The sequence below is a fragment of the Nerophis ophidion genome, linkage group LG08 (assembly GCF_033978795.1).
Source record: "Nerophis ophidion isolate RoL-2023_Sa linkage group LG08, RoL_Noph_v1.0, whole genome shotgun sequence".
NCBI lineage: Eukaryota > Metazoa > Chordata > Actinopteri > Syngnathiformes > Syngnathidae > Nerophis > Nerophis ophidion.
In genome coordinates, this window is record NC_084618.1 from 14,584,020 (window position 1) to 14,610,944 (window position 26,925).

Below are 26,925 nucleotides of genomic sequence, written 5' to 3' on the forward strand. Positions count from 1 at the left end.
CTTTGAATTTAAAAAGAGTTACAAAAAGAGACAATTGGAATTATATCAAACTGATTTTTGATTGGACATGTCATTCTGAAATTAATAATAATATATATCATGTACACACGGAGTGAAAGCCCTTTATGCAATAGTGAGTGGTCCTCAAAAGGGTATTTTTGATAGAACAGAAATGTTCAAGCCTTGATTAAATCCAAATTACCCAGTGAGCACTTTGTAGAGCAGTGAGCACTTTAATTTCCAGCATTATTCAATGATTTTCCGAGTTTAATTAGTGGTCAAAGATGCCATTTAGCAGGGACATTAAACTACTATCATATATTCAGTTGAAATAAGTATTCTTGGATTTCAAGAGTGTTTTAAGTTCCCTTATTAATGTCTTCACTTGTGTGTTCATATTTATTGACATAACTTGATAGAGATGTCTATTTCATTGTGATACTGGCTAATTGATACAAGTGAAATTATACATAGTTAATTGCAAGGGATAGAGATTTGCAATTGTGCACATTCATACATTGGTTATTTGTGTCACCTGCACTGCCAAATATTTGTAGATTTGGATGTCAGGAGATCAATTTATCTACAAATTTTTATTACACTTAATTGATAGCGAGGTAATTATTTTGGGAATAATAGCTCTTTGCAAGTATGTGAGTGGTCCTTAAAAGGACCTTTTGTGTTTAGGAACAGGGAATGGAAATTTTTAACCTCCGAAACCGTACAGAGTGCGTCCCTGCCTCTTGAGGGCGTAGACAACATCCATGGCGGTCACAGTCTTCCTCTTGGCGTGCTCGGTGTAAGTGACGGCATCGCGGATGACGTTCTCAAGGAACACCTTCAGGACACCGCGGGTCTCCTCGTAGATCAGGCCGGAGATGCGCTTCACTCCGCCGCGGCGAGCCAGACGACGGATGGCGGGTTTGGTGATTCCCTGGATGTTATCACGGAGAACTTTGCGGTGACGCTTGGCGCCACCTTTCCCAAGTCCTTTACCTCCCTTGCCGCGTCCAGACATGTTAGCTATTAGTAAATCGAGTTGACCAATGTCTGTTAACAAGAAAGGCGGCCGACCTTATTACATGAAAGCGGACCTGAAAGAAGACACCTGATGCAATCTTGGGGAGGAGGAGCTTTAATCAGAAGCACCTCCCCTTTACTCAATGGCCAATGCTACTTTGTTCTTTGTCATTCATTTCACACATTATTAATGTGGATTACAGAAATAAATTGTCTTTGGACATAACTTTATCAAACATAAAGCCACAATAGTGGGGGTTTTTTTGCTGCCACAAAATAGAAATAGTAGTTACAAAATACTTACACAATTTTAAAACATTACTTTTGCTCTTACTGTGACAACTTTTTTAAATCTTGTAAATGCAAAAAGTATTTTTTATTCAATATGACAATGTTCTTAGAATCCTGAGAAAATGCGAAAAACCAATAAAAATGTATTCAAACATAACTTCTAAACAACACATGCAAAAAGGTTAAAAAAAATATATATTTTCCTGGAGGAACTCTCCTGACGGAATAATTAAAGTACTATCTAATCAATCTAATCTAATTATTATATTAATAATAATATATATATTTTTTTCAAACATTACTTTTGCTCTTACTGTGACAATTATCATAATAATAATAATAATACTACATTTTATTTCTAAAAAAGCACTTTACATTGATCAAACAACCTCAAAGTGCTATAGTTTATTAAAAAAAATACAATATTACAGTATTTTGAAAAATTCAAATACGTAATATATGCTGTGTTGTTCAATTCTATAACATTGTTGTTGTATAATTGTTGTCGAGACAACACTCAGAATGTTCATTTTGAAGATTGTCTAATTTTGAAGATAATCCATTTTAAAATTGGGGAGGTCATTGTCCCGGGAGTAGAGTGGCTGTGCCAGCAACTTGAGGGTTGCAGGTTCAATTCCCGCTTCTGTCATCCCAGTCATTGCCGCTGTGTCCTTGGGCAAGACACTTTACCCACCTGCTCCCAGTGCCACCCACACCGGTTTAAATGTAAAAATTCGATATTGGGTTTCACTATGTAAAGCGCTTTGAGTCACTAAAGAAAAGCGCTATATAATTCACTTCACTTCACAGTTTGTCAAAAAGGTAAATTGATCTTTGGGGATTTTAAGGATTAAGTCAAACAATCTTGAATGATTTCGAAGGTGTGTCACAGAACTCATGACATATATATGTTACCAATGTGTGTAGCAAATAAACATCCAAGTACACTCTACTTTTAATCTGTTTTGTTAGCTTTATCGCCCGTTAAGCTCTCTTTTTGGCCTTCAGCCAGTCTAACTTGGAAAAAAATATATGTCGTGAGAACATAATACAATTATTATGTTTATTTCTAATCACTGTACATGACTATAAGAATGTTGACTCTCTGTGTTATGTAAACCAACAATATTAATATCACCCCTTTGTTGATATGCAGTACTGTAAAGCATTCTATGTTGTATTACCTTCACTAAACTATGGACTTTAGTTAAGGCTGAACCCATTATTTATTATATGTTTATTACAGTCTTATATTATTATTATTATTGCTTCAATATGTGAGCTTTTTATTTAACGAACAATGTTCAAAAAACAATTAGGTTTATTACGATTTATTACAATTTTTCATGACTGCACTGCGGAGGGAGTAGTCAATTTCGTTCATTTGCTGCTCAATGACAATAAGGACTATTCTGATGAGGGAGAGGCCGAGTCAAAAAGGACTGGCTTAAAACCAACAACTATTGAAATAAATGGAATAATATAAAAAAATATCCTGGCCTGTACATCATCAGTGTCAAATTGCACTCGCATATTCAGTGCCCTATTCCTGCTTATAGTGTCAAAAATGTCACAAAAGCATAATACTACCACGGTGGGAAAATACATCATCATTTCCAAGTACTACAGAGACTCAAATATGTAATTCATCCACTTTCTACCGCTTGTCTGATTAGGGGTCACAGGGGGTGCTGGAGCCTATCTGAAATTGCATCCAGGCAGAAGGCAGTGTACACCCTGGACAAGTCGCCAACTCATCACAGGGCCAACTCAATTATGTAATGCATCGGGAAAAAGCTACAGTTGGCCATTACATGGTGGTCTGAGAACTCAAATATTGGTTCAAATGATTCCTCCATGTTATTTTCTCAAGATTTTTTCATATTTGGATATTAACTGTACATTCTTATTGTCATGTACAGTGATTAGAAATAAACATAACCATTGTATTATATTCTCACAACATACATTTTGTTCCAAGGTAGACTGGAACTGGCTATTAGACGACGTGGCGCAGTTGGGAGAGTGGTCGGGCCAGCAACCTGAGGGTTCCTGGTTTAATCAACACCTTCTACCAACCTCGTCATGTCCGTTGTGTCCTTGAGTAAGATACTTCACCCTCTATCCTGATGGGTCGGGATTAAGGCCTTGCATGGCAGCTCCCGCCATCAGTGTGTGAATGTGGAAATGGTGTCAGATAGTGTTGTGTCGTTCACGAACGAATCTTTTGAGTGAAGGTACTGAACCGAAACACTTCATGAACTGATTCGTTCCTTTCTCAGTTCAGTTGAGCTCCGCCGCGAACATGCCGGTATGAGTGGAACTGGCGCATTCTGTGACTCACTGAACCCTCGACGTCGGCGAACAACGCAGCCAGCTCCTCATCATGGGGGCGGGGGAGGGACTGAGCGAACGTTTCGTTCACCGCGGATTAACGAAATGAATCACTCAGTGAATGACAACCCTCTCGCTCTCTGCTCTGCTTGCCCCAATACCGCGAGTGATTCTCCTCCCGTCGCCGGGATATGTTTCATGCCATTGGCATCCGTTTTCCATTAATTCTCCAAGCTAACGGCTAATGTTGACTCAAGCCAAATAAAAACAAGCTATTTATTTTATTTTGTATTGCATATTTAAGTTGATATTTCCATTTTTATATTTTTGAATGTACGCTACAGACATTTTTGTTTTAATGTTGGCATTTCTTGCAGTTGGTTTAATATTTGTTTTGTTTTATTTAAGGTAGCCTATTTCTTTTCTTCTTGTTTGCACATTTAAGTTGATAGTTTTTTCGTTATATTTTTAAACGTAAGCTACAGAACATTTAGTTTTTATGTTGGCATTTCTGGCTCTTAATTTATTTGTTTTATTTTTATGGTATTTCTTTACCTTTTTGTTTGCATATTTAAGTTTACATTTTCTTTTTTGCATTAAACAAACAAGGCCTATTTATTTAACTGTTGATTGCTATTACTATTTTTTTTCCAACTTTTATTTGTTTAATATTTTCATTTCAGTGCAATAAAATATATTTTACAACCAAGACATTTAGACACACTTTGTTCACTGGACAGGCCGGAAACGCACAGTGTTTTTAGAAGTAACAGAATCTCTACTACAGCTGCAATGTCTGTTTGCGAACGTCAAGTGGAGTCTGTCAGGGCAGAGAGCGATTCACGTCTGTCGCCCTCTGGCCCACAGAACTGCGGCTGAGTGATTCAGGTTCGCTTCACGAACCTACAAGAACTGACTGGTTGTCGCTGAGGACGTGGTTCAGGTTCGCATTGCACTCACTCACTCATTCAGAATCAGGACTCGCGAACCTACTGTGTCGCGGAGGAGGACGTCACATTGAGGATCTCGTTCAATCACTGTGCGTTGTTCATTGGGTGCTGAGGGCTTGTGTCGTTCGCCAACTGACACACGGAGATCTGCCGCTGGGGAAGCTGTTACTCATGATTCGCTGACCTGCACACAGAACTGCTGCTGCAGAAGTGATTCAGGTTCACGTACTGAACTGTGCCAACTGTGGCGCTGTGTCAGTCACTCACTGCCTGGTGTACTACATGCACAGAGCTGTGTAGGGACTCACGTTCACCCTATTTGCTGCTTCTACTGCGTATTAATGTGGTGTCGTTTGCGAACGAATCTTTTGAGTGAACGTACTGAACCGAATCACTTCCTGAACTGATTCGTTCCTTTCTCAGTTCAGGTAAGCTCTGCCGCGACCATGCCGGTATGAGTGGAACTGGCGCGAATCACGTGATTCACGTTCGCGAACGTACTGATGCAGGGAACTGACTGTGTTGCGACGTGAATCACGTTCGCTAACGTACTGACACAGGGAACTGATTCTGTTGTGACGTGAATCACGTTCGCAAATGTACTGACGCAGGTAACTGACTCTGTTGCGACGTGAATCACGTTCGCAAACGTACTGGCGCAGAGAACTGACTGTGTCGCGGAGGAGGACGTCACATTGAAGATCTCGTTCAGTCACTGCGCGTCGTTCATTGGGTGCTGAGGGCTTGTGTCGTCCATTGGGTGCTGAGGGCTTGTGTTGTTCATTGGGTGCTGAGGGCTTGTGTCGTTCATTGGGTGCTTAGGGCTTGTGTCGTTCATTGGGTGCTGAGGGCTTGTGTCGTTCATTGGGTGCTGAGGGCTTGTGTTGTTCATTGGGTGCTGAGGGCTTGTGTCCTTAATTGGGTCCTGAGGGCTTGTGTCCTTAATTGGGTCCTGAGGGCTTGTGTCGTTCATTGGGTGCTGAGGGCTTGTGTCGTTCGCCAACTGACATATCGGGATCTGCCGCGGGGGAAGCTGTTACTGACGGACTCATTCGCAGACCTGCACACATTTTTTTATTCTATTTTTCATATCGTGTTTATTATATACCGCTTTTAGAGTGATCATAATAGTTTAAAAAATAAAAAAATAAACACATTGGATGTGATATAAAAGGAAGAGTGATTTTTATAACATTTTTAATACATGTATGTTTTGTTAGAAACATTACATGTTAAAATAATAAAATGTAATGTGAAAAAAGAAAACTTGTAACACATTTTAGAATAATTTTTTCTATCTTGTCAAATCCACTATGAATTGTTAAAATAAATGTAATATAATAATGTAGAAAATAATTGCATTTCATATACATTTAAGAATACATTTCAATTTTGTCGTCGAATAAAATGTTAAAATGTAAAAATAATACCATTTGTTAATTTGTATGTAATTTTTACCACTATAAAAAAAACTTTGTTTTCGGATCCATTTAAAAATGTCATGGACGCTTCATGGAGACGACACAACAAAAAAGAAGGAAAAAATAGAAAATTATATTGTAGCAGATTTTAAAATTGTTATCTTGTCAGATTCACACAACGAGGTCTGCCGCTGGGGAAGCTGTTACTGACTGACTCATGATTCGCCAACCTGAACACAGAATAGCTGCTGCAGAAGTGATTCGATGAGCGAATTTTTTGAACGAATCAACTCAAAGAACTGATTCTAGTGATTCAGTATAGTCAAAAGGACTGTCGATCTCATCACTATAAGTTTCGAGTCTGCATGTCTCTATCAGGAGAAAGCACTGTGCTGCCCACAATCAGTTAAGGCAAAAACTGTTTACTTTTGAATGAACCCTCATTATTGGAAATTGTGTCACAAACCTGTAGGATATAATAATATTCAGAAAGGAAACAACCTTTGATAGAAGTGTGTGGCTCTTAAAAGAGCCTTTGTGGGATGAGGATGTTAAGAAATTTACTTCTTGGCGGCCTTCTCGGTCTTCTTGGGCAGCAGAACAGCCTGGATGTTAGGCAACACACCGCCCTGGGCGATGGTGACACCTCCCAGGAGTTTGTTGAGCTCCTCGTCGTTGCGGACAGCCAGCTGAAGATGACGGGGGATAATTCTGGTCTTCTTGTTATCACGGGCTGCGTTCCCCGCCAACTCCAAGATCTCAGCGGTCAGATACTCCAGCACTGCTGCCAGGTAGACAGGAGCACCGGCGCCGATACGCTCGCCGTAATTGCCTTTGCGGAGCAGACGGTGAACGCGACCCACTGGGAACTGCAGTCCGGCACGAGAAGACCTGGTCTTGGCCTTAGCTCTTGCCTTGCCGCCGGTTTTGCCACGTCCAGACATGATTACTTTTATGATATGAAATGCTAGTATGTGTCAATACAGCAGTGCTCTACTGGATATTTATACACTCCCATGCTGCTTTGTGATTGGCTGACTGCGTCGGGGAACGGTTGTCCAATCAGCGCAGGGTAAGTAAATACGCGGGGCTCTTGTTTGAGTGCTGCTTCCACTTTGAGTCCTTTCAAAAACACAATAGAAATAGTAATTGACCTCAACAAAACACCATTACTTAGCATCAATGTGCAAAATTATATACAAATACATTAATAAAACAAGGTGTTCTGGTACTTTAGGGCAGTGGTTGTCAACTTTTTTTCAGTGATGTACCCCCTGTGAATTTTTTTATAATTCAAGTACCCCCTAAACAGAGCAAAGCATTTTTGGTTGAAAAAAAGAGATAAAGAAGTAAAATACAGCACTATGTCATCAGTTTCTGATTTATTAAATTGTGTAACAGTGCAAAATGTTGCTCATTTGTAGTGGTCTTTCTTGAACTATTTGGAAAAAAAAAGATATAAAAATAACTAAAAACTTGTTGAAAAATAAACAAGTGATTCAATTATAAATAAAGATGTCTACACATAAAAGTCATCATCAATTTAAAGTGCCCTCTTTGGGGATTGTAATAGAGATCCATCTGGATTCATTAACTCAATTCCAAACATTTATTCACAAAAATAGGAATCTATGACATCAATATTTATGGAACATGTCCACACGTGGGGACGGGTCGGCGAAGTTGGTAGAGTGGCTGTGCCAGCAATCTGAGGGTTACTGGTTCAATCCCCACCTTCTACCATCCTTGCTCCTGATGGGCCCTGGTTAGCGCCTTGCATGGCAGCTCCCGCCATCAGTGTGTGAATGTGTGTGAGAATGGGTGAATGTGAAAATACTGTCAAAGCGCTTTGGGCTCCTTAAAAAGGGGTAGAAAAGTACTCTACAAGTACAACCATTCAAACATTACCTAGCTGTCAACATTGAATGTTGCATTTCTTTTCATGGTTTATGGACTTACATTCACATTTTGTAGAAATATTATTCAATAAATATATTTATAAAGGATTTTTGAATTGTTGCTATTTTTAGAATATTTTTAAAAAATCTCACATACCCCTTGGCATACCTTCAAGTACACCCAGGGGTATGCGTACCCCCATTTGAGAACCCCTGCTTTAGGACACATGTAGTATTTTGCTTTCCATTGAATAAAGCATGTTTTACTCCAATAATATCTGTGCATATCTGTTTTATATCTGTACTATAGATTACCACACATAGTTAAACACGTTACCTTAAATGCTATATTTCCTCAGTTACACATTTTTATTAACAGTTTTTAAAATAACTTAAGACACAACCCGAGGGTCCCTGGTTCAATTCCCACCTAGTACCAACTTCGTCACGTCCGTTGTGTCCTGAGCAAGACACTTCACCCTTGCTCCTGATGGGTCCTGGTTGGCGCCTTGCATGGCAGCTCCCTCCATCAGTGTGTGAATGTGTGTGTGAATGGGTATGTGGAAGTAGTGTCAAAGCGCTTTGAGTACCTTGAAGGTAGAAAAGCGCTATACAAGTACAACCCATTTATCATTTAAGAAAATCAAAAACAAGCACAATACAAATTTTAAAAGGAATAAAAAACATTCAAATATTTTTTGCTAGAAAATAATGAGAAAGAAACAAAACAATAAGTATATAGATAACACTATTAAAGAAAACAAGTCTAAATGTTAAAATAATGGATTAAATACAAAGAAAAGAAAATAGAATAAGAACATTAACAATACTAATAAAACATAATTCAGATAATAATAAAGTAAATACATAATCAGAATAGTGATAATTACAAAAGATAAATACAATATCAGCAATAAGAAAATATTGATAGAATAAAGGCAAGAGGAAGAAATATGACGACTATTCATCAATCATCAATCAATAAATACAAATAACACAAATAAGATTGCTGAAAAAATGAAACCCATATGGATTTAAAAATGGTGTTGTTAGCATCATATAGGAGAGCACCAGCTGTTCATTAAATATATACACTTACACTACTTGTATTTTTTTTACATTTTTATTCTCTGGCTTTTAACACAACATGAGTTGTATGGTCCTCTGTTGCCCTCTGTGTTGTAAAATTTGATTAGTTTCACCCTTAAAATCGAAATTTATTTTATATATCTTTTTACATTGACTTTATATGTATTTATTAATTATTTTTTATTTTTTATTCAGTCATTGGTGGAGCTCAGGATATTATTTGGATCTTGTTTTTAGTATTATTGTGCATCACTTTAGAAATATGTTGTTTATATGTGCAGTGGTTTGGATATCTAAGGCTCTAAGTCAGGGGTCGGGAACCTTTTTGGCTGAGAGAGCCATGAAAGCCAAATATTTAAAAATGTATTTCCGTGAGAGCCATATAATATTTTTTAACACTGAATACAACTAAATGCGTGCATTTTTAAGTAAGACCAACATTTTTAGAGTATAGTAAGTTTCTTATTCTTTTTAATGAAATTGTTATTCTAAAAGTTAACCAATAATAAGTATAATACTTCTTGCCATTAATGCGACATCTTGATAAGGTGCGATAGAAAACGGATAGCTGGGTTAAAAAGCATGAGAATGTTTTATAATTTGAAGGTTATTTTTAACACTGTGATTGCCAGCGGAATTATTAACTACTTATCGTGTTAAGCAATGTCAGCTCATATTTATCTGAGAGCCAGATGCATTCATCAAAAGAGCAACATCTGGCTCTTGAGCCATTGGTTCCCTACCCCTGCTCTAAGCGAACCGTAATATCACATCCCTTTCTATTCACAAAATGCATCTCCATCCATCCATTTACTACCGCTTATTATTTTGGGGTCAGGGGTGCATGTCTCAGCTGCCAAATGTCAGATTAATGATCAATAGATTCAACATTTTTTCAAGTGGCGGTAAAGACTAGTGAAAAGTTCAACTATTTAGTTTTAATGTTAATGTAAGATCGGGAATGATTTAAGTATGGATATCAGTGGATGTGTAGAAAGGAATATAACGGCAACTTAATATGTTGTCAGTGCTTATATTGTTGCAGGAATGACTTCTTTTGGAGGTTGTGGTGGCTCTTAAAAGAGCCGTTGTGGTAGAGGAGATAGAAATTTATGCTCTCTCTCCGCGGATACGGCGGGCCAGCTGGATGTCTTTGGGCATGATGGTGACTCTCTTGGCGTGGATGGCGCACAGGTTGGTGTCCTCAAACAGACCGACCAGGTAAGCCTCGCTGGACTCCTGGAGAGCCATCACCGCGGAGCTCTGGAAGCGGAGGTCGGTCTTGAAATCTTGGGCGATTTCCCTGACCAGGCGCTGGAAGGGCAGTTTGCGGATGAGCAGCTCGGTGGACTTCTGGTAGCGGCGGATCTCACGGAGGGCCACGGTACCGGGCCTGTAACGGTGAGGTTTCTTAACGCCGCCGGTGGCGGGTGCGCTCTTGCGAGCAGCCTTTGTGGCCAGCTGCTTCCTGGGGGCTTTGCCGCCGGTGGACTTGCGGGCTGTCTGCTTGGTTCTTGCCATTGTTCACTACGTCTTGACTTCGTGAAAGTATAATAAGTCCAACTCCGCAAGCTGTGCGTTTTATAAAGACAAGTCAGCGCTGATTGGTCCGTATGGCAGGAGGCCGGCGCAAAGGCTGATCAACCATTGGACAAGAGCACTTTGAAATGAACCAATCATCGACAAGAACTGCCCAGCAGCTTCTGAAGCCCTGGACTCTCTGCAGAATGTAGTTTGGCATCAGATGTCAACGTTGCAAGAGTAATGTACAAATAAATACATGTTTGAGCATGTCATGAATTATGTATTCAGGAATGTGAAATATAAGTACTATAGATATATGGATAGATAGTACTTTATTGATTATTTCAGGAGAGTTCCTTTAGGAAAATTAAAACTAAGGACTTATGTTGACTATTATCATGTTAATATCTGGTGTATGGTGTTAATAAGGTAATATATTTGACTATGTTTGCAAAACAACACTCACTTAATGTGTTTCTAATTTGAAGGAAATGTTGTGGTTTTGTTTCTGTTACAATGTGGACTCTGCTGTCACCTGTCGGTAAAATGACATATCGCAGAAAATGGCGCAGGCCGACCTATTTGGAACCTGAGTGTTTAGTTGATGGCGGTCAGCATATTTATTGGACCAGTCAGTAAAAAATAAATAAACGGAACATTGAGGGAAAAAGAAGGAAAACAATTTCGGATTTATTGCCGATGAAAAATTAACTTGAAAAACAACAATAGTGAACATGTCTTGAGCAAGATGATGAAACAGATATGCATTTTGAGTGAAGTTTGATATTTTAATAATCATTCATTGAAATTGAGATTATGTAATTCTATCTATGTAATGTACTGCAACAGTATGCAGGATGCTATGTGTCAATCATAACTTATTGGTTCAAAATAAATGTTTTTTCCAATGGTTTTATTGGCCAATATGTTTAACACACAGTTAATTTGAGAAAATACAATAAAACATTTTCAATAAATGTTTTCTCCATATAAAAACTAAGGTTTGTTTGACCCAAAGGGCATAAAATACAACAATTCAGAAACACAATGATTAAAAACTATTTATGTGACATTTGATGTAAATATTCAAGCATTGAAATTAAAATCAAAATCAAAATTTTACAATTACATTTTACAATTTTATGAGCTGTTCTTTTCCTACATCCTTAAGACTTTTATTTTGATTTTTTTAAATATCTGATTAAAGAATGATAAGGGGTTGAGGGGTTGGTGCGTCTGCCTCACAATACGAAGGTCCTGCAGTCCTGGGTTCAATCCCAGGCTCGGGATCTTTCTGTGTGGAGTTTGCATGTTCTCCCCGTGAATACGTGGGTTCCCTCCGGGTACTCCGGCTTCCTCCCACTTCCAAAGACATGCACCTGGGGATAGGTTGATTGGCAACACTAAATGGTCCCTAGAGTGTGAATGTGAGTGTGAATGTTGTCTGTCTATCTGTGTTGGCCCTCCGATGAGGTGGCGACTTGTCCAGGGTGTACCCCGCCTTCCGCCCGATTGTAGCTGAGATAGGCGCCAGCGCCCCCCGCGACCCCGAAACGGAATAAGCGGTAGAAAATGGATGGATGGAACGAGTTTGACCCGGCGCCATGTCCATTAAAAAAGGGGGGGCGGGGACCTGTATTTTTTTAGAGGTGGTGGTGTAGTACTGAATATGATTCATTAGTATGGCGGTACTATACTAGTACCTATGTACCGTTCAAGGCTAGTGGATACACCTAAATATATCAGAGGAGGACCCACAGATAATAGTTAAAATAATCATGTTTTTCTCATTTTCAAGCATCCACTAAAACATTCCATTTGCGTTGGGTCCCTAATTTGTGTGTAGCTTCCACCCCGGGCAGAGCGAGTGGATCTACAATCCCGGCGACGCCATTTCCACGGTGGCCTGCTCGGAGAAAACCACGGGAAAGATCTCCGTCTACGACGGGCGGGGCAGCGGTGAGCCCCGCCCGATTGTAGCTGAGATAGGCACCAGCGCCCCCCGCGGCCCCAAAAGGGAATAAGTCTTATATTTTATTGACCTATTCAAGGAGTCGAAACATTTTGGGGTAAAATATAGCCTTGTTTCCAACTGAAAGAGATTAAAAATAAATACAAAGCTATTAATCAATAGATGAATCTGAAATTCGTCTCTCGTATGTGTACATACATATACACATACATATATATATATATATATATATATATATACATACACATATATATATACATATACACATATATATATATATATACAAATATATATAAAAATACACATATATATATATATATACACATATATATATATATACACATATATATACACATATATATATATACACACATATATATATATACACATATATATATATATATATATATATATATATATATATATATATATATATATATATATACACACACACATGTATATATATATATATATATATATATATATATATTACTTATTCCTACAGTTTACAATTTGGAATACTCGCTTGAGATTTTGAAAAATAATGTTTTTTTCTGTGTTGGTTTGTGATAAATTAGGTGGTTGCCAAGGAACAAAAACTACAGAATGAACATTCTGTTAATGCTATTATACAATGATTTAACATCGAGGAAAATTTGCTCTTAAAAGAGAAAGTGGTGGCTCTTAAAAGAGCCTTTGTTTGATGAGTAAATGGAATTACTTCTTCTTGGCTGCAGTCTTGGCTTTAGGCTTGCTCGCCTTCTTAGCGGGGCTCTTCTTGGCAGCAGGACTCTTCCTTGCCGCTGGGGCTTTCCTCGCCGCCGGCTTGGCAGCTTTGGCGGGGCTTTTGGTGCTCTTCTTAGCCGCCGTCTTTGCCTTCTTCTTCGGGGTTGTCGCCTTCTTTGCAGGCTTCTTAGTTGTGGCCTTGACAGACTTCTTGGCTGCGACTTTCTTCACTGGTGATTTCTTGGCTGCGGGCTTCTTGGCGGCGCTCTGAGCCTTAGCGGGAGCTTTCTTGGGCTTGGCTTCGGACGCCTTGTTCATCTTGAAGGAGCCGGAAGCGCCGGTGCCCTTGGTCTGCACCAAGACGTCCTTGGCCACAAGTTTCCTGACAGCAATCTTGATGCGAGCCTTGTTCTTCTCCACATCGTAACCGGCGGCGCTTAGGGAGTTCTTGAGGGAGGCTAGAGAGACTCCTTTGCGCTCCTTGGACTTGGCGACAGCCTCGGTGATCAGCTGGGACACGCTGGGTCCGCCCTTCGCGGTCTTGGTGGTCTTCTTCTTCTTGACCGCCTTGGACGGAGCGGGTGCGGCTGGTGCTACTTCTGCCATGATGGCTTGGTTTGACTCGGGTGGTTGTTGACAGGGACTGAGGTGAGACTCAACTGGTCAGTACGTCGCAAGGGGCGGAACTTAAAGGCAGGATGAGAACCGTGGAGACTCAAGCGACTGGCTCTCTCCTCGGCGCGCTGTCAAACTGGCCTCACTTGTGTTTTCTCCGCACATTTAAAACGATTAAAAAACGCGAAAGAAATGATTTTAGAAAGCAAAAACGGTCTCATTCTGTAGTAGACTAGTGTCTCCTCACATTTATGACGTTTAGAGTGTGCACATTTGTGACATTTGGATCGAACAACCCTCCAAAGCTGACTTCTTCCCCGACATCAGCAGCAAAGCTGGACGACTTTCCTCACTCATTTCTACAATTAAACACTTAAAAGTCCCTCAAAATGCAACAAAAACTGCCCTACGGGTTACAAAACATGTTCACTCAGAAACTCCCAGCCCAAAAAGACAAACATTTATGGCCGCTCTGAAACAAGACAAGGTTTTAGTGACGCAGCAAACACAATGACCACTGTTGGTGTCAGGCTGGTGTCTGTTATCATCTGATATCACCTCTCACGTCTTTAATACATCATTCTATTCTCTTTGTGCAATTAAAGACATTTGTTTGTCTTTCTATCTTGTATTAGAACCATAGTTTTATGTTCCAATTGGTATTAAACAAGAAGTACATGTGACACAAAAGTGGAGAGGCCTACTCTCCTTACACTTGAACACTTTTATAACAATATAACTTCTCACAGGACAAGACTATAGACATAAATATGTTGACAATATAAATTTGTATAAACATATATAGAGAGAGGATATAGAGTAGTCAGTGTACAGCATGAATGACTACTATTATCTACTAAAATAATTCAACACATGTCCATTATTGCCTAAATACTCACATATTGCATGTGCAACACTAATAATACTTCAATGTATTTTTAGATAACATTAAACTATGAACTTTAGAAACTGTTTGCACTGTATTCATATAAAAGGTGATAAAGATGAACAACACATTGCATTCATTGTTGTTGACAACACTTTTATTTTTCAGTACTTCATATAGTGATATTACATTCAACAATACATTTTCAACCATTCATCTCAACAGCAGCAGCAGCATGTATGATATTTATAATAATGTATTTAATTAATAGATTATGAACTGTTTCTTGCTTGATTTACATCCAGCGTATACATTTATTACCTTACATCATTCATCATTAATGTCTTTAACGCAGCATGTTCCCTTATTATTTTCACCACTGTACAATAGTTACACATTGTATGATCTTTTCTCCAGCAAATAAAAAATGTTGACATCAAAGCACGGTTAGTGAAGAAACTCTTTCAAGACAAAATGTATCTACGTGAAATATCAGTGTCCACATGTGCAAGAATAACCAGTATATAGACAATACTATTAGAAAAGGAGACACTCAAGTTAATGATTATATAAACTCTCGGTTCTTCTACTCCTTTTCAAACATGATGACTTTTTGCAAGTGTGAATTTGACGTTCCTTAATGTAGATTTGTATTTGTGTCCGGAAAAGATAAAACATACATTTACATCTTTGTGTCTCATTTAGGCCCACAACTAAGCTACAGACTGCAGAGTAGTAGGCAACAAAGGTTAGATATTAAAGTAAATCAGGATTATATTATGGAAAAATGCAAATACCATGAAATGAATGTTGTTGCTACTTTAACAGAGTAGTTTTTACTCAAAGCATGTGTACTAAAGCAAGTATTTATATTTTTGAATCCAGGGGTAAAACTGTCTCAATCAATAGGAATCCTACTGAAATTAGCAGTATAGTTAAATCATTTCGAATAAATTCTTACTAGTTACTGTTACTTTTGAAATAGACAAATTGACAGAAGTAACATCACAACACAATGTAAATGCCTTTTATTTTGACAATTAAAATGTTTTAGTTTGGGCAAGTACTTGATTATTTTGGACCCTCAAAAGCCAATTTATATAACACAATGTTAGTATTAAACACCTTGAATATGTGAATACCCAAGGTAGTTTAAATATACAGACAGCAGGTAGGGTCTTACATTTTTGTCTTGTCTTATTTGGGGATTGTATGTTTTAGATATACATGTTATTACCACGTGAATTTTTTTTTATGTCAGAATTCTATCGAACCAGTTTATTAGTCGAAGGAAAATCCATAACAATAATAGTGGATTAATGGCGCCACCTTATGAAATGTTTACAATGACAACACTTTGTAAATCAGGGGTGTCCAAAGTGCGGTCCGGGGGCCATTTGCGGCCCGCCGGTCATTTTTTAACGGCCCCACGGCCCAGTTCAAAAATACGATTGAAAAAAAAAAAAACATAAAAAGTATAATGAAAGAGCAAAAAGGTGGAATGTAACAATAAAAAGTTGCAATGTTTACTCAGATAACACAAAGCTGCCTTGCAGGCTGTTTATTTCTTTAAAAAATAATAATGAATCAAAATCTATGTCATTATGAATTATTGACCTATTCAAGGCTCCAATTACGTCACATTAAATATTCCACTTTGATATATTTTGGGGGGAAATTATGCATATTTTGTTTGCCATATAAAAAATGGAACTGTTTTTTTTTTTTTTTTAAATAAGGGCCAACAACCAACAAACCAAAAACAAACAACAATAGACCTTATAATTGATGGATAGATCTGAAGTTGATCTCGAGATTATTATGTTAAAAGTAAACAGTAAACAAAATGAATAATTTATTTTTTAACACTTTGAGTAGGACCCTTTTAGATAGCAAATAATTTTGGTGTGATTTGTTTTTAAGTGTCATTGCTTAAAATCATTGAATTAAAATCAATGGTTTTATGAGTTATTGACCTTTTTTTAAGGCTTCAATTATTATATAATCTCAAATATTCCACTTCAAAAATTTATTGAGTGAAAATATTGCATATTTTGGGTTGTTTTCATAAAAAACAGGGTTTTCTGTGAAAAAAGAGCATACAACTTAAATCTTTAAAAACGATATATCGACAGAATGACCTAATGTTGATCTAGAGATTTATCCATCCATCCATCCATTTTCTACCGCTTATTCCCTTTCGGGGTCACGGGGGGCGCTGGCGCCTATCTCAGCTACAATCGGGCGGAAGGCGGGGTACACCCTGGACAAGTCGCCACCTCATCACAGGGCCAACACAGATAGACAGACAACACTCACACTCACATTCACACACTAGGGCCAATTTAGTGTTGCCAATCAACCTATCCCCAGGTGCATGTCTTTGGAGGTGGGAGGAAGCCGGAGTACCCGGAGGGAACCCACGCATTCACGGGGAGAACATGCAAACTCCACACAGAAAGATCCCGAGCCTGGATTTGAACCCAGGACTGCAGGACCTTCGTATTGTGCGGCAGGCGCACTAACCCCTCTGCCACCGTGAAGCCCTCAGGAGATTTAAAACTTGAAAAAAAAAAAAAAAAAAAAATGTGTCATTATTCAGTATTTTTTGTATTATTTTTCAAGTTTTTTTTTTCTAGAGATTTAAAACTTGAAAAATAATACAAAAAATACTGAATAATGACACATTTTTTATATTTTTTTGGACCAAAATCCTATGGGGACTGAGTGGAGGCATATATGTATATATTTTATACATATATTGTATTTTTTTATTTTTGTTTGTTTTTTTTAATCAAAATGGGTCCAGTTTTACTTTGATTTTTCAGTGTGTGGCCCCCAGTGGAAAAAGTTTGGACCCCTCTGATGTAAATGAACATCTGAAAAAAATCCACACATTGTGAGTAATATTAATTCGAAACCTATATTTTACAATCGCCATCTATAAGTATCTTTGATTAAATGTTGTGATATTAAATTTTTTATTAAAGTCCCTTGAACACATGTTTGAGATGTGGTGGACTTCATATGCTATCTAAATCCCAAAGATTAATACAATAACTAATTCCAATGTGAGCTACTGACAAGGTAACTACGGAGAGTTAAACCATATTTCTAACGCAAAGTGATTTGCTCTTGAGAATAATCTGGTGGCTCTTAAAAGAGCCGTTTTGGTGGAGCTGAAGTATTTACTGTAGCATCTTTACTTGGAGCTGGTGTACTTGGTGACAGCCTTGGTGCCCTCAGACACGGCGTGCTGTGTGTGATGCAACATCTTTGCCTGAAAACCATCTTTAATCTTGAAGAAATCATTCTGGTTCAGCTACATTAATTATTAAAGAACCATATAGATAAACTGATGTTGTTATTGTTGTGCTGGGACTCTTCACCCATGAGCGTACTCCGGTAAGAGAATAAGAACACCGTTTTTACGTTTCAACTTCTTTATCTGTAACTTTTAGCAGCAGCAGCTAAGCTGTCGTTAGGAAGGAAGGACTGAGGCACAAGGACATTAGAACAAGCCTAAGTACCAGTCTGCCAAGGAACACTGCTGGGTGTAACATCCTGCCTTTCGTCTATCAAAATCAAAGTAATTTAGGTAACAAAACGGGGCTAAACATCAAACTTTTCACTTATTGTAGCGACACCAATAGTTATGCTGGAAACAAGTAAGAGAAGTTGTATAACATCGAATTCATAGGTTGGTCTCAAGTAAGGATATTTGATAGCTTTGGATATATGTGAGCTGGGCGGCAGCCGAAGGCAGGGCACTTGGCGGTCCGATCCTCGGCTACAGAAGCTAGCTCTTGGGACGTGGAACGTCACCTCACTGGGGGGGAAGGAGCCTGAGCTAGTGCGCGAGGTAGAGAAGTTCCGGCTGGATATAGTCGGACTCACCTCGACGCACAGCAAGGGCTCTGGAACCAGTTCTCTCGAGAGGGACTGGACCCTCTTCCACTCTGGCGTTGCCGGCAGTGAGAGGCGACGGGCTGGGGTGGCAATTCTGGTTGCCCCCCGGCTCAAAGCCTGTACGTTTGAGTTCAACCCAGTGGACGAGAGGGTAGCTTCCCTTCGCCTTCGGGTGGGGGGACGGGTCCTGACTGTTGTTTGTGCTTACGCACCAAACAGCAGTTCAGAATACCCACCCTTTTTGGGTACACTCGAGGGAGTACTGGAAAGTGCTCCTCCGGGTGATTCCCTTGTCCTACTGGGAGACTTCAACGCTCATGTTGGCAACGACAGTGAAACCTGGAGAGGCGTGATTGGGAAGAATGGTCGCCCGGATCTAAACCCGAGTGGTGTTTTGTTATTGGACTTTTGTGCTCGTCACAGTTTGTCGATAACAAACACCATGTTCAAACATAAGGGTGTCCATATGTGCACTTGGCACCAGGACACCCTAGGCCGCAGTTCCATGATCGACTTTGTAGTTGTGTCATCGGATTTGCGGCCTTATGTTTTGGACACTCGGGTGAAGAGAGGGGCGGAGCTTTCTACCGATCACCACCTGGTGGTGAGTTGGCTGCGATGGTGGGGGAGGATGCCGGACCGACCTGGCAGGCCCAAACGCATTGTGAGGGTCTGCTGGGAACGTCTGGTAGAGTCTCCTGTCAGAGAGAGTTTCAATTCACACCTCCGGGAGAACTTTGAACATGTCACGAGGGAGGTGCGGGACATTGAGTCCGAGTGGACCATGTTCCGAACCTCTATTGTCGAGGCGGCTGATTGGAGCTGTGGCCGCAAGGTTGTTGGTGCCTGTCGTGGCGGTAATCCCAGAACCCGTTGGTGGACACCAGCAGTGAGGGATGCCGTCGAGCTGAAGAAGGAGTCCTATCGGGTTCTTTTGGCTCATAGGACTCCGGAGGCAGTGGACGGGTACCGACGGGCCAAGCGGTGTGCAGCTTTAGCGGTCGCGGAGGCAAAAACTCGGACATGGGAAGAGTTCGGGGAAGCCATGGAAAACGACTTCCGGACGGCTTCGAAGCGATTCTGGACCACCATACGGCGCCTCAGGAAGGGGAAGCAGTGCACTATCAACACCGTGTATGGTGCGGATGGTGTTCTGCTGACTTCGACTGCGGATGTTGTGGATCGGTGGAGGGAATACTTCGAAGACCTCCTCAATCCCACCAACACGTCTTTCTTTGAGGAAGCGGTGCCTGGGGAATCTGTAGTGGACTCTCCTATTTCTGGGGCTGAGGTCGCTGAGGTAGTTAAAAAGCTCCTTGGCGGCAAGGCCCCGGGGGTGGATGAGACCCGCCCGGAGTTCCTTAAGGCTCTGGATGCTGTGGGGCTGTCTTGGTTGACAAGACTCTGCAGCATCGCGTGGACATCGGGGGCGGTACCTCTGGATTGGCAGACCGGGGTGGTGGTCCCTCTCTTTAAGAAGGGGGACCGGAGGGTGTGTTCCAACTATCGTGGGATCACACTCCTCAGCCTTCCCGGTAAGGTTTATTCAGGTGTACTGGAGAGGAGGCTTCGCCGGATAGTCGAACCTCGGATTCAGGAGGAACAGTGTGGTTTTCGTCCTGGTCGTGGAACTGTGGACCAGCTCTATACTCTCGGCAGGGTTCTTGAGGGTGCATGGGAGTTTGCCCAACCAGTCTACATGTGCTTTGTGGACTTGGAGAAGGCATTCGACCGTGTCCCTCGGGAAGTCCTGTGGGGAGTGCTCAGAGAGTATGGGGTATCGGAATGTCTTATTGTGGCAGTCCGCTCCCTGTATGATCAGTGTCAGAGCTTGGTCCGCATTGCTGGCAGTAAGTCGGACACGTTTCCAGTGAAGGTTGGACTCCGCCAAGGCTGTCCTTTGTCACCGATTCTGTTCATAACTTTTATGGACAGAATTTCTAGGCGCAGCCAAGGCGTTGAGGGGTTCCGGTTTGGTGGCCACGGGATTAGGTCTCTGCTTTTTGCAGATTATGTAGTCCTGATGGCTTCATCTGGCCGGGATCTTCAGCTCTCACTGGATCGGTTCGCAGCCGAGTGTGAAGCGACCGGAATGAGAATCAGCACCTCCAAGTCCGAGTCCATGGTTCTCGCCCGGAAAAGGGTGGAGTGCCATCTCCGGGTTGGGGAGGAGACCCTGCCCCAAGTGGAGGAGTTCAAGTACCTAGGAGTCTTGTTCACGAGTGGGGGAAGAGTGGATCGTGAGATCGACAGGCGGATCGGTGCGGCGTCTTCAGTAATGCGGACGTTGTATCGATCCGTTGTGGTGAAGAAGGAGCTGAGCCGGAAGGCAAAGCTCTCAATTTACCGGTCGATCTACGTTCCCATCCTCACCTATGGTCATGAGCTTTGGGTCATGACCGAAAGGATAAGATCACGGGTACAAGCGGCCGAAATGAGTTTCCTCCGCCGGGTGGCGGGGCTCTCCCTTAGAGATAGGGTGAGAAGCTCTGCCATCCGGGAGGAACTCAACGTAAAGCCGCTGCTCCTCCACATCGAGAGGAGCCAGATGAGGTGGTTCGGGCATCTGGTCAGGATGCCACCCGAACGCCTCCCTAGGGAGGTGTTTAGGGCACGTCCAGCTGGTAGGAGGCCACGGGGAAGACCCAGGACACGTTGGGAAGACTATGTCTCCCGGCTGGCCTGGGAACGCCTCGGGATCCCCCGGGAAGAGCTAGACGAAGTGGCTGGAGATAGGGAAGTCTGGGCTTCCCTGCTTAGGCTGCTGCCCCCGCGACCCGACCTCGGATAAGCGGAAGATGATGGATGGATGGATGGATGGATGGATATATGATACAACAGTTGAGCAGGTCTGGTAGATCTACACGACGGTAGACGGCAGCTCAACATGGGGGTAGATCTCTCTCGGCGTCGTCTTCTGGGCTGTAAGGCTATGTGTGTAAGTTCTGCTAGGGGGTCGAGTGGGGCAGGTGGTGTGGCGATGTCGGCATTTGCATCTGCCAGTCGAAGGGCGTGAGACGTCCGTTCCACGACCTTGAAGGGACCGGTTCACCTGGGCTCCGTTCACTTGTGCCTGATGACCTTGATCTTGACCCACTCTCAGCGGGCGGAAGGGAATTTGGAGTGGCGGGCTGTCATCCTCTAATCCGAACAGAGGAACTGGCACATAATTCTGAATTTGCTCAATTTACCATTTTGGTTTTACGCTGATTCCTCCTTCCTGGGGGGGGCGGCTGGACCTGGGAAGGGCTGATCTGTGTGCAGTTCAAAGGGTGAAAAAACAATTTTGTTCATGGACATTCGAATGGTCATTAAAGCTAATGGTAATGCGTCTTCCCACTTCAATTTGGTCTGTGCACAGATTTTAGCCAATTTGTTTTGATCCTTGTTAATTCTCTCGACCTCACCCTGGGACTGAGGATGGTACATCGAACCGAACCTGTGTTCTAGTCCGAGAGCCTTTTCCCCTGTACCTGATTGATCATATCAATGAAATCCCGAACTTTACACATGTTTTCTCACCTCTTCCATATTCCAAATTACTCTACTAAACCATCATCGATGTGCAACATCGTTATTTTCAAATTGTATTTAGTTACAACTTTTTACCCACTGAAAAAATGTTACAACTACTCCACTTCCCCCTTATGGCAATCTCATTCCTAACTTCTCCTAATCAAAGCCAACATCGAAGCATGTCAACAACATCCTCAGGCTGGGTCTATTGAATGTCAGGTCTCTGAATAACAAATCATTTTTTTGAGTCAATGATTTTATTACCACTTCTAAACTTGACTTTATATTTTGAACTGAAAAATGTTAAAACAATGGAAATTGTCAGAGTCGGATGATTGTCGATTTTGTTGTAAGGAGTCTGACTCCACCCACAACTCCTCCCCCTTCTATTTCTGAACAAAGGGACTGTGTTTGTAGTACTTTCACTTTCAGAAACATCGAAGAAAAAGTTTAGCTAATAGTCAAGTAAATTATTCAATATGGTGAAAGCGACAAAATATGTTTATATTTATATTGACACAAATACTAGAAAAACACTAACCTTAAGGCGGATGCTTTTGCTATAGTAATTTGACATTCTACCATACTTGGTGGACACATTCATTCGTTAAGTCAAGCTCATGTTGTAGAAAGTTGAATGATGCGGACACGTTTGTTACCGAACACTTGCTATCAGACTTCTGTCTTGACGACTTTCTGCATGTAATAAGCAACGTAGTTTTAGCTCAGCTGTTGTGTAGCCTACAACCGGGGTGTCCAAAGTGCAGCCCGTAGCTGTGCGTTTAACAGACAACTGAAACAATTAAAAATGTGGTCTTTTTGTGTCGGTCTCATCATTGGACCTAAGTCTTTGGTTTTCGTATGCGGGACAGAGAGCAAGGGAAAAATGTGGGACAGCATTTGTGTCCAAATTATACCATGCTAGTTGTTGCAAAGATATGTCAACATGAGTAGCCACATCTTAAATTCCAACATATAGTACGTCTGCCTCACAATACGAAGGTCCTGCAGTCCTGGGTTCAAATCCAGGCTCGGGATCTTTCTGTGTGGAGTTTGCATGTTCTCCCCGTGAATGCGTGGGTTCCCTCCGGGTACTCCGGCTTCCTCCCACTTCCAAAGACATGCACCTGGGGATAGGTTGATTGGCAACACTAAATTGGCCCTAGTGTGTTAATGTGAGTGTGAATGTGGTCTGTCTATCTGTGTTGGCCCTGCGATGAGGTGGCGACTTGTCCAGGGTGTACGCCGCCTTCCGCCCGATTGTAGCTGAGATAGGCGCCAGCGCCCCCCGCGACCCCAAAAGGGAATAAGCGGTAGAAAATGGATGGATATATATATATATATATATATATATATATATATATATATATATATATATATATATATATATATATATATATATATAACTGAGTCAAAGGCCTCCTGGTATGAGTCGTCTACTTGTGATCATAACAATGGGACGGAGAGGCTTCGTGGTGTCTTGGCTGGGTGAGCAGGTGTCGGACGCTTCAGTCACCTTGGACGTATCCTCGCTCATCCATGCGGACTGGACACAGGCCGAAAATGGAGTCGGCTGTCTTGGTTGCTTTGTTGGGTCTGCTCCTGTCTCTGGCCGTGCTTCCCCCATCCCAGCGGACGATGGCGTGGAACACCCCAGAGGCCACCACAGTGGAGATGTTTCTTTTACTTTTTATTCATAGCTGTATGTAGAAGTGTCTGCTTGTATCTGCTGCTTTAATGTCTTCAATATCCTCTGTGTTCTTTGATGTTTGATGTTTCCCTCTTACACACATGGAAGAGGGATGTGTACCATGGCTATGAGTTGTTGTTTTTTCCCTTGGCCTCAGTCTGCACCTCCTCTCCAGGGCCCAGGCTAAGACCGATTTTTTTTATTTTGTTTTAATCTTTAAATGAAGATATGAAATAATCCTAATTGATATACAATGACTTTGTTTATATTATTGTATATATTAGGTCATTAAATCAGTGTCAGTTGAGTCGGTCCATAGGTTGCCTGTAGTGATTTTTAATGTCAGTATTTATATTCAGTAAATTATGGGTTGTATACAGCTTGGCGTGGCGCAGTGGAAGAGTGGCCGTGCGCAACCTGAGGATCCCTTGTTCAATCCCCACCCAGTAACAACCTTGTCACGTCCGTTGTGTCCTTGAGCAAGACACTTCACCCTTGCTCCTGATGGGTCCTGGTTAGCGCCTTGCATGGCAGCTCCCTCCATCAGTGTGTGTGAATGTGAAGTAGTGTCAAAGCGCTTTGAGTACCTTGTAGGTACAAGTACAACCCATATTTAGTGACACAGTATCGACACAGTATCATTACAGTTTTGCAATGTGTCGAAAGGCTTCCTGACGCCTCATCAACCCATCACTACTAAATATTCAGGGAACAATTTGTAGAAGTGAATGTTGTTTCCAGCAATATTTCATGTTTTTCCAAGTGTAATTGGTGGTCAAAGATGCAATTTAGCAGGGAAAACAAATGCAATAATGCAATATTCAGTGCTGACAGCTAGATTTTTTGTGGACATGTCCCATAGATATTGATGTTAAAGATTTATTTTTTTGTGAAGAAATGTTTAGAATTAAGTTCATGAATCCGGATGGATATCTTTTACAATCCCCAAAGAGGTCACTTTAAGTTGATGATTACGTCTATGTGTAAAAATCTTTATTTATAATTGATTCGCTTGTTTTCCAACAAGTTTTTAGTCATTTTTTATATCTTTTTTTCCAAATGGTTCAAGAAAGACCACTAAAAAGGAGCAACATTTTGCACTGATGACATAGTGCTGCATTTTACTTTTTTTCAACCAAAAATACGTTGTTCTGATGAGGGGGCACTTTCACAGTATCATGTTAGACCTGCTTGACATCCATTGCTTTCGGTTGCCCTAGAGGGGGGGGGGGGGGGGGGGGGTTGCCCACACATGCGGTCCTCTCCAAGGTTTCTCATAGTCATCATTGTCACCAACGCCCCACTGGGTGTGAGTTTTCCTTGCCCTTATGTGGGCTCTACCGATGTCATGGTTTGAGTGATTTGTGCAGCCCTTTGAAATACTAGTAATTTAGAGTTATATAAATAATTGATTGAGTTAAAAACATGTGCACAGGGGGTACATGACGGAAAAAAGGTTGAGAACCACTGATATATTCAGTTGAAATTGTATCCTGGGTTTTCATTATTTTGTTATTAATCTCCATTTTTTATACTTCCGCTTTTATGTTTGTATTGGTTAGCAATAATTTGTTTTAGATGTCGAATTTTAATGTGATAATGGATGGAATACACATTTGATCACTTATACAATTTTGTCGAATTGAGGAATTCCAACTCTTCAAAGGGAAGTGGGTGGTCCTTAAAAGGACCGTTGATGTTTCAATTAGAGGATCTAGGTAATTATTTAACCTCCGAAACCGTACAGGGTGCGTCCCTGCCTCTTGAGGGCGTAGACAACATCCATGGCGGTCACAGTCTTCCTCTTGGCGTGCTCGGTGTAAGTGACGGCATCGCGGATGACGTTCTCAAGGAACACCTTCAGGACGCCGCGGGTCTCCTCGTAGATCAGGCCGGAGATACGCTTCACTCCGCCGCGGCGAGCCAGACGACGGATGGCGGGTTTGGTGATTCCCTGGATGTTATCACGGAGAACTTTGCGGTGACGCTTGGCGCCTCCTTTCCCCAGTCCTTTGCCTCCCTTGCCACGTCCAGACATGTTAACGGTTGGTTGTTCAAGTAGAACGATGACTCTGCACTTGAAAGGCGGCCGCTCTAATGACACTAAAGCGGACCTGAAAGAAGACATTGATGCAATCTTGGGGAGGAGGAGCTTTACTCAGAAGCACCTCCCCTTTACTAAATGGACAATGCCACGATGTTCTTTGTCAAATGTCATTCATTTCACACATTATTAATGTGGATTACAGAAATAAATTGTCTTTGGACATAACTTTATCAAACATAAAGCCACAATATTGCTTTTTTGCTGCCACAATATGAAAATAGTAGTTACAAAATACAACAATTTTAAAACAAATACTTTAGCTCTTACTGTGACAATTATCAAATCCATCCATCCATCCATTTTCTACCGCTTATTCCCTTTCTGGGTCGCGGGGGGCGCTGGCGCCTATCTCAGCTACAATCGGGCAGAAGGCGGGGTACACCCTGGACAAGTCGCCACCTCATTGCAGGGCCAACACAGATAGACAGACAACATTCACACTCACATTCACACACTAGGGCCAATTTAGTGTTGCCAATCAACCTATCCCCAGGTGCATGTTATATTTTATATGTAAAAAGCACTTTACATTGATCAAACAACCTCAAAGTGCTACAGTGTATTAAAAAATACATGATTACAGTATTTAAAAAAGTCAAATACGTAATTTATGTTGTGTTGTTCAATTTTATAACATTGTTGTTAATGAGTGTACAAAGCCTCATGTCTGAGAGTTCAGAGTGTACCAAACAAAACAGGAAACGTCCTGACCTCAATTTGACTCAGTGTGCCAAACACTGCACATACAGGAAACAGATACTTGAGCAACAACGAACATAACAGGAAACCAAGAGTAGTTCAGCATAATTATTCCTAGACACGAGACACATAGCAACAGACGTCAGTCAGTAGACTGACCAATCAGATAACTACTGGCACAGTGTATATAAGCTGCTGTACAACAAACTCTCAGACAGATCGCTTTGGGTTTTACTGGTACTACTGTTCAAGTGTACTATACGATCTCCGCTCTCTGC

At 41.2% G+C, this 26,925-nt stretch overlaps 3 protein-coding genes across 3 annotated transcripts; all 3 read right to left on the bottom strand.

Annotated features, from left to right (window-relative positions):
- Positions 1–257: 257 nt before the first annotated feature.
- Positions 258–25,950, bottom strand: LOC133557149 (uncharacterized). The gene is made up of 6 exons (XM_061907394.1): positions 25,573–25,950; positions 13,221–13,884; positions 10,120–10,525; positions 6,581–6,885; positions 2,668–2,723; positions 258–1,050 (listed from the first exon to the last, which is right to left on the bottom strand). The coding sequence occupies exons 1-6, from the start codon at positions 25,877–25,879 to the stop codon at positions 707–709; spliced, it is 2,082 nt and encodes a 693-aa protein (XP_061763378.1). The 5' UTR covers positions 25,880–25,950; the 3' UTR covers positions 258–706.
- LOC133557371 (histone H2A) lies at positions 6,533–6,976 on the bottom strand. The gene has a single exon (XM_061907775.1). The coding sequence runs from the start codon at positions 6,958–6,960 to the stop codon at positions 6,577–6,579; it is 384 nt and encodes a 127-aa protein (XP_061763759.1). The 5' UTR covers positions 6,961–6,976; the 3' UTR covers positions 6,533–6,576.
- On the bottom strand, positions 13,043–13,898 carry LOC133557369 (histone H1-like). Its single transcript, XM_061907772.1, has one exon. The coding sequence runs from the start codon at positions 13,829–13,831 to the stop codon at positions 13,217–13,219; it is 615 nt and encodes a 204-aa protein (XP_061763756.1). The 5' UTR covers positions 13,832–13,898; the 3' UTR covers positions 13,043–13,216.
- Positions 25,951–26,925: the final 975 nt, after the last annotated feature.